The sequence below is a fragment of the Stegastes partitus genome, unplaced genomic scaffold, assembly GCF_000690725.1.
Source record: "Stegastes partitus isolate 25-593 unplaced genomic scaffold, Stegastes_partitus-1.0.2 Scaffold928, whole genome shotgun sequence".
Lineage (NCBI taxonomy): Eukaryota > Metazoa > Chordata > Actinopteri > Pomacentridae > Stegastes > Stegastes partitus.
In genome coordinates, this window is record NW_007578659.1 from 19,047 (window position 1) to 30,520 (window position 11,474).

An 11,474-nucleotide genomic window follows, 5' to 3' on the forward strand; every position below is an offset into this window, starting at 1 on the left:
GTTGCCGGTGGTTTGCAGCTTGTTTGGGACTCAGGAGCAGCGCCAGTCAGCGGGCTAGCTGTTTGTTGTGCTGCAGCTAGCTAACTCACCGCGATGTTTCACCGACTAGCAGCTATGTGTTGACACCTCAGCACGTCCAGGAGCGTTTCTGCAACCAAAGGTAACGTTAACTGTTGTTTGTTTTGCGTTTTCCCCCGCACACTGAAAAAAAAGACTGTGTGGCTTTTATACACATAACTCGGTTAGTTAGCTACGAGTTGAATGAAATAACTAGTAACGATAATGTCCGTGCTAGCTAACCGCAGCTAGCGATGGTCAGCCAGCAGACAGAGGATGTTTACTGTCGCTAGCTGACCTCTGGATACAACAAGCAGGAGATTACGTTGTATTTCACCACAGTTATCAACTCCAAATAGTCGACTGTCCAAAGTCATTGTTGTGAACTTGCTTTAAAAAAAAAGCCGTCGACCCTCCGCCTGCGTTTTTAACGCTGGAGTGAAGAACGACACAGATTTCGTGTCTCTGCTCGAGAGAAAGTGAAGTCAAGCGCGAAATCTAACAGCGACGTAAAGCAGCGAAAGGAATCGTTCATAACTCACCTCCTCGTTAACCGTGACTGGAGACCTTTGCTATAACTTCCTGATATATGATACGAACCATCAACCAGAACTTTTTTCAATAAAAAATGATGACACCTTTTGAAATGGACCCGCCTCGCTGCCGCCCCTGTCGGTGTGTTTGGGTAACGACAGGCTGTGAGGGCAGTCAGGGGGAAACACAGTCACTACAAGAAATGACATTATTAATGAGTGATCAATAGGTTTTGTTTTCCAGGGCTGACGTCATGAAAGAGTCTAAGAAATTAAGTAGAAAAAGAAGCAATAGTTGGATTTACATTTGTAGTTTATGGATCAGATAATCGGCTAAATTGATAATCGGTCTACCTCTGGTTATGATGCTGTGAAGTGAATACAGATCTGCAGAAATCAGTCTGAATGAATCACAGCAAAACGTACAAAATGTGCATCTGTGTGCACTTCTTGTACAAATGCACATGAAAAATGCACTACTTGAATATTTTTTTTTTTTTTTTTTTTTTTTTACAGATTTGCTGTGTGATGATATCTCTTTTACCCCGTGCTATGGCACTTAAGTGCTTTTATTATTTTATTTGTATCAGTTAGTGTTGATCTATTTATTTCTATTAAAATGATCTATTTTGCATTTTGTGTATTCTACCCTGTTTAACTATTTCTGTGCTGACTGTTGTAATATTCTCTTCTTGAGTATCCTTTTTTTAAATCTTGTAAACTCTGCTTTTAAAAGGTGCTATATAAATAAAGCTATTACTATTGCTACTACTACCCTACTTCTAATTTGGCTTTTGTGTTATTTCTTTCAAGTCAGGAACTAATTCACAAACATATTAAAGCTGTAAAATCTCTAATGTGTCATTTAATTGCTGACTAATCAGATGTCCTCTCTTATAAATAATATAGTGAATTTAGCTGATTTCTGTCCAGATGTATGAAAACCTTTGATGTGATCTTGATGACTGGGAGACAAGACGTCTGATCAGGGTTATAATCAGGGTTTGTTTCATTTAGCAGATATCTGAACTGTTACAAAACTATACAAAAGCTTGTGAATTGTCTACTTCAATCATTTATTTCTCCAACACAGACTCAGAGGAATGGAAGAAGGCTCTGGGGTGATGGAAGATATAGTATTTCGAGGAGTGGAGTTTTCTGTGAAGATAGAGGTGGACAAGGGTTTGCTGATCGTCGAAATCGCCGACTCCATGACAGCAGATCAGTGGAGGGGAGAGTTTGACCCAGCATGTGAGTGCATAGCTTAAATGTCATCACAGGACAAAAACTGTTTCTGTTCACTCTGTTTAATTCTTTTTTTCTTTATTTCAGACATTGAAGACCTCACTCGCAAAACTGGCAACTTCAAGCAGTTTCCTATTTTCTGTAGCATGTTGGAATCAGCTGTGAGAAAGGTACGTTCAAAGGTGCAGAGGAAAATTTAGAAGGAGGACAAATGTACACAAAGTCAATAGAAAGATCTGAAATGACAGAATCGCTGGAGGCGGTGTGAGCCGAGGAAGAGACTCAGTCATTCGAGTCCGATGTTTCCACTTGAGCGAAAAATGTCCCGTTACCCTGAGCAGTCTTATTCCACTTCTCCTTTTAATTAATGTACGGGAACGACGGTCGAACAGAGATTGAAATAGGAAAAATAATTAGAATTTTGGTACAGTAAAAATCGGTCTAAACGGAACCAAGCAAGTAAACGCATACAGAGACTGCGTCTGTTCTGGCAGACATCAGTGCTGTCTATGTGACTAAAACGAGTAAAAAGCGCACCACAAAATTATTTATAGCCTTAAAAAATTGTTCAACAACGTGCCTCCTGCTGTCCGAACATGCTTCGTTGTCAGAATAAAAACCAAAACTTTCTTTCCCTACTCACTAAAAGCAGCCACACAGATGTTTTTCCTGATAAACCAGACCTACAGGACATTTATGATGGAATAAAAGCTCCAGGCCCAGCTCGGATTTGTAAAATAACACAATTAATAGTGCAAAAAATTTGGATTTCTGTGTAAAGCCACTTGAAGAAGTTTGCTTTCATTGTTGCACCAGCTGGCCTGAGTGTGAACATCTATGTGTGTGGCTTAAAGTGTAATTCAGTGCAAGAATTAGGCAGTCAGTGTAATTTATTCAAATGGAATTTCAAGAAATACACAATTGTTATTGTTTTTTTGATGCTGAAAATATAAGGATCAGACACACATGAAAAGGTAGTAAATATAAAATTAGGGGATCACCATTACAACGACATGTTTCTTTTCCTCCCACGTTTTCAGCCATGAAATCTTTTATTTATTTATTTTTATCGTGGTGTTGCATGGTTAACTAGAGTTCTCTCTGCAGACCAGTGATTCTGTTACACTTGACCTCCTGACCTACGCTGACCTGGAGCTGCTTCGGAACAGAAAAGCAGGAGTGGTCAGTCGTCCTCGCGCCAATCAGCAGTCGTCGGCTCTCACTGCCAAAAGATATTTAATCCTCATATACACTGTGGAGTTTGACAGGTTTGTGTCTCTGTGCTACAAGCTTCATATATTCACAATGTACATGTTGTTAGCATTTAGCCACAGATGTCATTTCTGAGTGTTCTACTTGTGTATGTAAACGCTGTCTTGATTTGCGAACTGTTTGCATGTGTAGGATCCACTACCCGCTACCTCTGCCCTACGTGGGGAAGCCTGACCCAGCTGCCCTGCAGAAGGAGATCAGAGCTCTCAGGGCTGAGCTCAGTACTCTCACCACTCATGGAGCGAACAAAGCTGCAGATCTGGAAATACAGCGGCTACGAGCAGAGTAGGTTTCATTTGATCTCTCTCGGCGTTAAGGATGTGAGGGGATGTGGGACTTTGTTTGATGTCTTTTACCGTTCTCAAGGCTGGCTCTGGTGAAGCAAGAGAAGGAGGCCATGGCAAAGGTTTTGGAGCAACTCCAGATGAGTGGGAGCGGTGCCACACCTGGACGAGAGGACTGGAGGATCAGAGACGTGGTGAAGACGCTGGAGGAGCAGCTTGTCAAGGAGAGGGCCAAAAGTCAACGCTCAACCAGCAAGAGATGCCAGGAGCAGCGACTCCTCATGGAGCAGGTGAAACAGATTTCTGTTATTTCCTTTGGTGTTTATTAGGTAGCCTTTAACCCTTTTTCTCTGGTTCTGTGTAGCTGGAGGAGCTGAGGTCATCAGAGTGTGCTCTCCGGGTTCGTGTCAAGAGTCTCACCAATGAACTGGCGTTACTACGGAGAGGGTTAGACAATCTAAGCATGTACTTTATCTTTACTTTCTCTCTCTTTTATTCATTCACTTGCACTAATTGTGGACAAACGGTTGAAAATCTGGATCTCATGTACCCGCTGAGCACAAACACTCTGTGTGTGTCTGCAGCAGAGTCACTCCTGTGTCTGCTCACATCAGCTCTCGAGTCGACGGGGAGATCTATCGCTCTCTTTCGCGGGAGAGGAGGTCACCCTACGGGACGCTGAGGGCTCGATCGGGATCTAGAGAACAGATGGAGGACCGAGGGCAAAGGTTGATGGAGAGAGGAAGAAGAGCCGACTCCTCAGGACCTCACCCTCGGATACCCAGACCGTCACCTTCTCCCACTGGTACCAGCCCTGCTCACGATGACGATCAAAAAGCATCGATCACATTGATAAAATGAAGTGGTCTTATGTTTAGATGTTAATATAACTGTCTTACAGGGTCACGGGTGCCTCGCTTTGACCCAACTGCTTACATCCAGGACAGACAGCGCCGACAGAAGGAGGCAGAAATCAAAAAGTTGGTTTCCACTGTTTTTCCTTTGGCAATATTTAATGCTGCAGCTGCTGGGATTAACTGATTTTTCTTTGGCAGACAGAGGAAGGTGCGTCGGGACATGCTGACGTCGCCCATCGTCCCTGAGAGAGGCCGCTCACGTTCCAGGGACGCCTATCCTCAGCTGGCCCGGGCTGGCAGCCGAGGCAGGAGTTTGTCTATGGAGCGCAGAGGGAGCAGGAACTCCTCTGAAGGCTCTTTAGTAGATATGGATGAAATGGCCAAAACTCTGTGCAGGTGATGGGATTACTTTGGATACGTTTTGTGACGTGTCTGTTGTTTGAGCTGGTTATTGAAATATCTGTTTTTCTCTGTTTGCAGAGGAAGAAAACTAATTTACAACGGACCCAACGTGGTGAGTAATTAATGTGACACTGTTTATTGCTGCTCTCTCGTTTTTATAATTCAGGAGTGATGTCAGACTTTTTTTTTTTTGTGCTTTTTTCCACAAAATCTCATAAAAAAAACCAAAACCAGCAATGTGTTTTTCTCTTGACTCACTTTGTGACCCATTTGTTCCTTCTGCTTGTGAAGTAAAGCTTCCCAGACAGTTACAGTTATGTAGTTTTCATTTTATCAAAAAAAGAACATTTACTGAATCATGGGTGCATTACATGGTGGAGCTGGAGGAGACAGAAATCTGAAAGAAAGGAAAAAACAAACAAACAAAAAAAAACCCATGATCGGAATACAACCCACCTCCTGCAGCTCTCCTCTTCCCTTTCTGTCTTCAGCCCCTTCCTCCGGTCGAGCACCGATGCTCTTCACATAAACACCTCGCTCAAGCTTCACTGCAGCCGTGAGCATAACCTGAACATGAACTGGCTCTGCACCTGTGAGCTGTAGTTGGCAGAAGAAAAAAACTATTAGTAATTATGAACGTAGCCACTCATGACCAGCTTAGATGGTAAATAACTACCTAATACATAACCAGTCACATTTACTGAGAAATTAAATGAACACCTCATCTGTCCAAGAGAGGAACAACAAGCTGAGAATATAGTCGTTACTAGACGTAGCTCCATTTCTCTGAGCACACTTGGTGGATGTGTGGATCTTCCTGTTTGGATTGCTTTGCAGTGTCGGCATTTGTTGCCAGTGATGGAACAGCACGTTTTTCTTGCAGAGCGTTCTGCCTTTGAATCAGTCTTTCCAAAATCTGAAAGCGACGTCCATCTGCATTTGTAGAGCAGCCAATAGGAAAAACGCTGTCTCACAGGAAAGACTTCCTATTGGCCACAGTCTTCAGTCACATTTCCTAAACACTGAGAACAGAGCTGGGCAGAGGTGAAGAAGTTTAGAGTCCTCTCAGACAACTTGACTTACAATATGCTGAAAGATAATATGGAATTTTTGCTCAGTGACATTAAAATATTGCTGCCTGCCACAACTTTAATACCCGTTACAAGTGAGTATTCAAGGAGGATGTGATAGTGTACGTGTTTATCATGATGAATAAAAGTTAACTAAACCTTGTGGCTCATTTTCACCAGTGTTTGAACAGCTGTGGAGCTCTATGGCACAGTGGAATACACTTTTATACATTTATTACTTTGTTGGTTGTGGGTTTTTTTTCATGGGATTTGTAGATGATAAGAAAACACCGAATATTACTGGACTCATCGTTTTTAAATTTCTGTCTCTCTAGTCCAGAGGAGGCCTTTTGACCAGAAAGCCATTATGCAGTACTCCAACACGTAGAATCAAAGACAAAGGTAACTCAAGAATGTTTTTTAAACTTTTTTTTTTTTTTCAATAAAATAATTTAAACAAAGAAATCTTACTAGTGCACAACATCTTATTTTCATTTCAAACCCCAGAAAGCTCCTTGGATACCGGTACTGAGCTGTCAGAGATTGATGCGAGGCTGCAGGCGCTTCAGGAATACATGAGGGACTTGGATACGGGACACTAACCTGCTGCTGACGCCACACGTGGATCTGTTACCTGATAACTGCACAGCGCGGACATCAGATTTAAGGAACACATCTAGAGTGAAACAAATGTGACGGGGAAACGTGTTGGTGGAAGAAACTAAAACTCCCCCTCCGGAGGCTCAGACCTCCAGGACTTCAGGAAACTACAGCCATCACTGTGAAGGTCATTGGACTATTTTTTTGTGGACTAGAATTATTATTTTTTTAATGTTCCACATTTATAATAATTAACTTAAAACATGATTGTGTCTGAATATAATGTTATTTCTTTTTTTTTTTTTAAATCTGGTGCATACAGATACATCAAATTTGGCAGTACCTCAGTCACTCAGTATTTTATTTTCATTCTTAAAATGCTTGTTGAAGGTTTTTCTTTTGTTTTTAAAAAATATCTATTCGAGTCCAGTCATGGTTATAAAAAGCACATTTCAGCGTGGGGAAGCAAATGGGTCATTTAAATTCATGTCTAGTGACATTTTCCACAATGAAAACTAATCAAATTGCTGATTAGTTTATGATCCTCAGTTAATTATCTGGTTTTTAATGCCCCCAGTTCCCATGGTGACGTCTTGCAAAAACGTCCACGGGTATACATGTTATTGTGGGATCCACATCTTAACCAAAGACTGTTAAACTTGTGATGGACTGTTGTTTCTTCTGCCCAGTGCATGCTGGGACGCACTCCAGCTCTGACTGCATGCATGTAACCATGTGGTGAAATGTCACTCCTGCCAAATCTTCATTTTACATCCTAATGTTCTCTTTCCTGCTTGACTGTGAGCATTAGCAGCGCATCTTAAGCATGATAGCTGACACCATAACACAACCTTTAATAGCTGATCCACATAGTGCATTACAGGTTAGCATTTTCTACTCTTAAAACTTCACGTCCTCTTGAGGGAATCCCCAAACAGAAGCGTTATTCTTGGATATTCGTGTAATAATTCTCACCAATACTTTTTGACAGACTGTGAATATTACTTAAAAATTTGTTTACACAGATCCATGCCACTGTTACGATGATCGTGCATGCGAGTGTATGAACGCTGACTTTTTCGTGATAGTGAAACTGCCAAATTTTTTTATGAAACTTTTCATTTTATTGCTTATTTTTACAAGAACAGTGCACAACTAAAAGTGACTGCACCGGTTACATAGCAGCTAATTGACTCCTCTTTTCCCAGGGTTCTGTGTGTGTGTGTGCGCTCAGACTGTTACTAGAATTTGTTCCCGTCTAATGCCTTTTATACCACCCAAATATATAATTTATTAGAAATACATCCTTGGTGTGAAGACATTTTTTGATACAGTTTTTTTACACACTGCATTTCTTTGCGCTGGTGTCAGTTGATGCAGCGCCTGAAGGAAACCTTGAGGATTTGTCAGCACTGCAGCTGGCTCGGTTTCATTAATTAACAAATAAACTCCTGGGTGCCGAGTCTTCCTCTTAGGGAAACCGCAGAGTACGTGAACAGCTGCTGTGTTTCTAGAGGCCTATGCGGGAGGGAAATGCGAACACCTTATGTTGGTTTATGCCTTCAAGAAAGTTGGTGCAGCACCCACTGACCAACACCCAAACCGTAGAGAGTTACACATCCATCCATCCATCCATCCATCATCTATACATCGCTTAATCCTCACTAGGGTCACGAGGGGCTGGAGCCTATCCCAGCTGACTCAGGGCGAAGGCAGGAGACACCCTGGACAGGTCACCAGTCTATCACAGGGTTACACTTAGAGACAGACAACCAAGCACACTCACATTCACAGCTACGGACAATTTAGAATCACCAATTAACCTCAACATGTTTTTGGACTGTGTGGGAGGAAGCTGGAGAACCTGGAGAGAACCCACGCTGCATGGGGAGAACATGGAGACTCCACACAGAAAGAATGTGTCCTCACCGGGACGTGAGCCGGCGACCTTCTAGCTGCGAGGCAACGGTGCCAACCACCGAGTCACCTTGCTGCACAAATTTACTTTAAAACTGGATTTACACAAAAAAGCACACGATCACAGCTGATGATGACGTAACTGTTGCTGATGCTTCACAGAAAACTGGAAGTGAAGTCGGCAACTTGATATGAGGGGAGGCAGTTAAAGAGTTTTGGAGATAACAAGGAGCAACTACATGCCTGTTCTAGATGTTGGAACTGCTAAGAGATGCAGATATCAGGAGACATAAGAGTACAACATGTCTGACAGATAAGCCGAGTCCATTCACGCACTTCAAGTCAAAAATGATAGTCCCATACTGAACAGGTAGCCAGTCTATAGATGTTAGAACAGATGGAACACATAAGTACACACACTCATCAGGACCTGGTTGCAGCATTTAGAACCAACTGCAAGTGAGATTTTATTCAAGTCACTGTATTTATGTTATTTATGTCACAACGAATAGATGACAAATAGACTGCTGCTGTTAGGTTTACGATCCTACAGGATTATTTATTACGCAGATTTACCTGAATAACTTCAATTTTACTGTTAAAACCCTACAATGTCCTATAAAACACAAATTTACTGATTAAACTAGATATTACAGTTAAGACCCTAGATCATTAAATGTAATACACATAACAGGACTACTTTCAACGTTAAGCTAAAGCAGTGGTTCTCAAACTTTTTGAGCCACAACCCCCAAGATAACAGACATTTGTATCTGTGACCCCCCAATTTGAATTCTTAATATATCATGAGTAATAACTTTGTTGCTCATGCATTAAAGCGTTAAAAATATGTTAATTCCACAGATTAATCTCTTTACGTTAACACGTTCATTTTATTTTGAATGAATGAATGAATTTATTTCAAACAAATGAAAGGGGAAAAAAAAATATAAAACAAAAGAAGATAATTTAAAAAGAGCAAAACAGAATAATAATATCACACAATCAAATCAAAATATTAACAAGTTCAAAAAAAGAGTGGGAAGAAGTATACACTTTTTCATTTTGACAGCCCTAATGCAAGTTTATTTGATAAATGTAGGCTTTATTTATATATTTATATTTTTTACAATGATCTGGCGACCCTCTGAAATTATCTTGGGACCCCCGTGAGGGTCCCAACCCCGAGTTTGAGAACCACTGAGTCAAAGAACCTACATCATATACTCAGATTTCTTGACTAATCTAAAAGTTTAAGTTAAGACCCTACAAACCCACCAAATCCAAAGATTCCCTTTGAGTCAAGCGTACTGGTGACAGTGGAGAGGAACAACTCGCTTTTAGCAGCAGGAAACCTCCACAGCAGAACCAGGATGGGCCTCCACTGGGTGACGGGTAAAGTGGAGAAAGAAAATTAAAGCAGACAAATAGACAACAAACGAGAACAGAAGCAGTCATGGTCATGCCGGTGCATATGGTAGCCACAAATGAGATCAGCTCCAGATCCAGAAATACCCGCAGAGAGAACAAAGCACAAACTAGGTGAGACAGAGGACACAAAGTTAATGTCATGCAGCAGTGTGAGCACATGAACAGAATGGCCAACGTAAAGCATACTGGCTAATTAAACAAAGAGGAACACCTATAAAAGCATAAATGTCAAAGAGAATACTGAGTAAAATCCGACACAAAACAGCAGAATGATAAAAAACAAACTGAGTGGACGTGACAGGGGCAGCTTCAGGAAGAACTAAAGAGCAAACGGGTGATTTGAAGTCAGTTATGAGGCATAAAATAGCAACTCAGAGGAGGAGTGGATGAACCAGGGAGTTAACATATCAGTAATTGTGAAGTTATCCCATAAACAAATAATAAAACTTTAATATCAGTCCTGTATTTCACTGGAAGCCAGGCAATTAGCCAGAACCGCGGTGAGCCAATAAAAGCATGAGTAACTGTTTCCAGGTCCCTGTTAAATAAAGGGCCTGTTAGCGACCGGCCCAATCTGACATACAACAACTGCAACAGTCCAGCTTATAAGTAAGAAAAGCACAAGTTAGCGTATCAAGGCTTTTACAGGAAAGGAAGGGTTCGACTTTGGATAAAACTCTTAGATGGAAAAAAAAAAAAAAAAAGTTGGGTTTGTCTACTGTATTATTTAAAACACGAGGGTCAATCCTTAGAATCAGCTACTTTGAATGAAGCCATGAGAAATTTGACCTTCATACTTTGCATATTTTTGGCATTACACAGCTTTTTTTCCAGCATTTCTGAGCCAAATAACTTCATATGCACAGGAGGTAGATAGATGAATATTTCAGGGATGAAAAAAAATAAATTTGAGCACTACCACATCAGTTCAACACCCACTCCAGGCGTCACCATCTAAAGACAAAATCTCTCTTTTGTTCAGCACATTTTTTTTTTCTAGAACCAACAATAAACATCACCATCCAGGGATATATAACCGTTTCAATGGCAAAACTGCAGCAGTTAATTTTCAGTGACATAGAGTCATAGAAACAAGTATTGTTACCCTGGATGTGTTATCTGTTTTTTAGAAGGGTTACGTCACCATGAGGGATGAGTGGTTGGTCAAAACCAGGCACAGCAAATGAAACGTCTTATTTTACCTACATTTCAATACCAGGCTCTTCTTCTAGCCAATGTTCTTTTTTTTTAATTCTAATTTTGTTCTATTGTAAATGAGCAGAGAATCAAAACTAATACCAAGTTTTTATCACAAGGTTTCCAACAGAGTGCCAAAGAACCATGATATGACGAAATATAGGTGATTACTAGTGACTATAACAGCAGCTTTGCACTCTCTCCTCACATCGCTCGCCCATCTCCACGACTGCTATTAAATTAAAGCATAAATGCCTAAAAAATAAGACCAGGACGAGTTTTTGTTAATATTTTATTTCATTCTAGAAAAAAAAAAGTTAAAAAAAAATCATTCAACAGCAGAATTTAGATCATAAGGCACAAATAGTCAACTTGTAGTGTCATAAGCTTCATGTTTATTTTGGTACAAACCAGACTAAAGATCACTTGGTGTAAACTCTACATACATAAAACGTACTTACATTTTCTGTGCTAAAGTATCAGGAAAGTGCACTTGACCATAAATGTGACGGAATATGTTAAAAAAAAAGGAATGAGCAACATGGTTTTGGTAACACGCATATGTGATGTTGTCCTACACAAACATTAAATTCTTCAGTACAGCAGCAA

At 40.7% G+C, this 11,474-nt stretch overlaps 1 protein-coding gene across 1 annotated transcript; it reads left to right on the top strand.

Annotated features, from left to right (window-relative positions):
• Positions 1–153: 153 nt before the first annotated feature.
• On the top strand, positions 154–7,624 carry ccdc61 (coiled-coil domain containing 61). The gene is made up of 13 exons (XM_008293982.1): positions 154–160; positions 1,684–1,841; positions 1,923–2,005; positions 2,943–3,103; positions 3,240–3,392; positions 3,474–3,681; positions 3,756–3,838; positions 3,976–4,196; positions 4,293–4,371; positions 4,447–4,644; positions 4,729–4,762; positions 6,056–6,122; positions 6,228–7,624. The coding sequence occupies exons 2-13, from the start codon at positions 1,694–1,696 to the stop codon at positions 6,320–6,322; spliced, it is 1,530 nt and encodes a 509-aa protein (XP_008292204.1). The 5' UTR covers positions 154–160; positions 1,684–1,693; the 3' UTR covers positions 6,323–7,624.
• Positions 7,625–11,474: the final 3,850 nt, after the last annotated feature.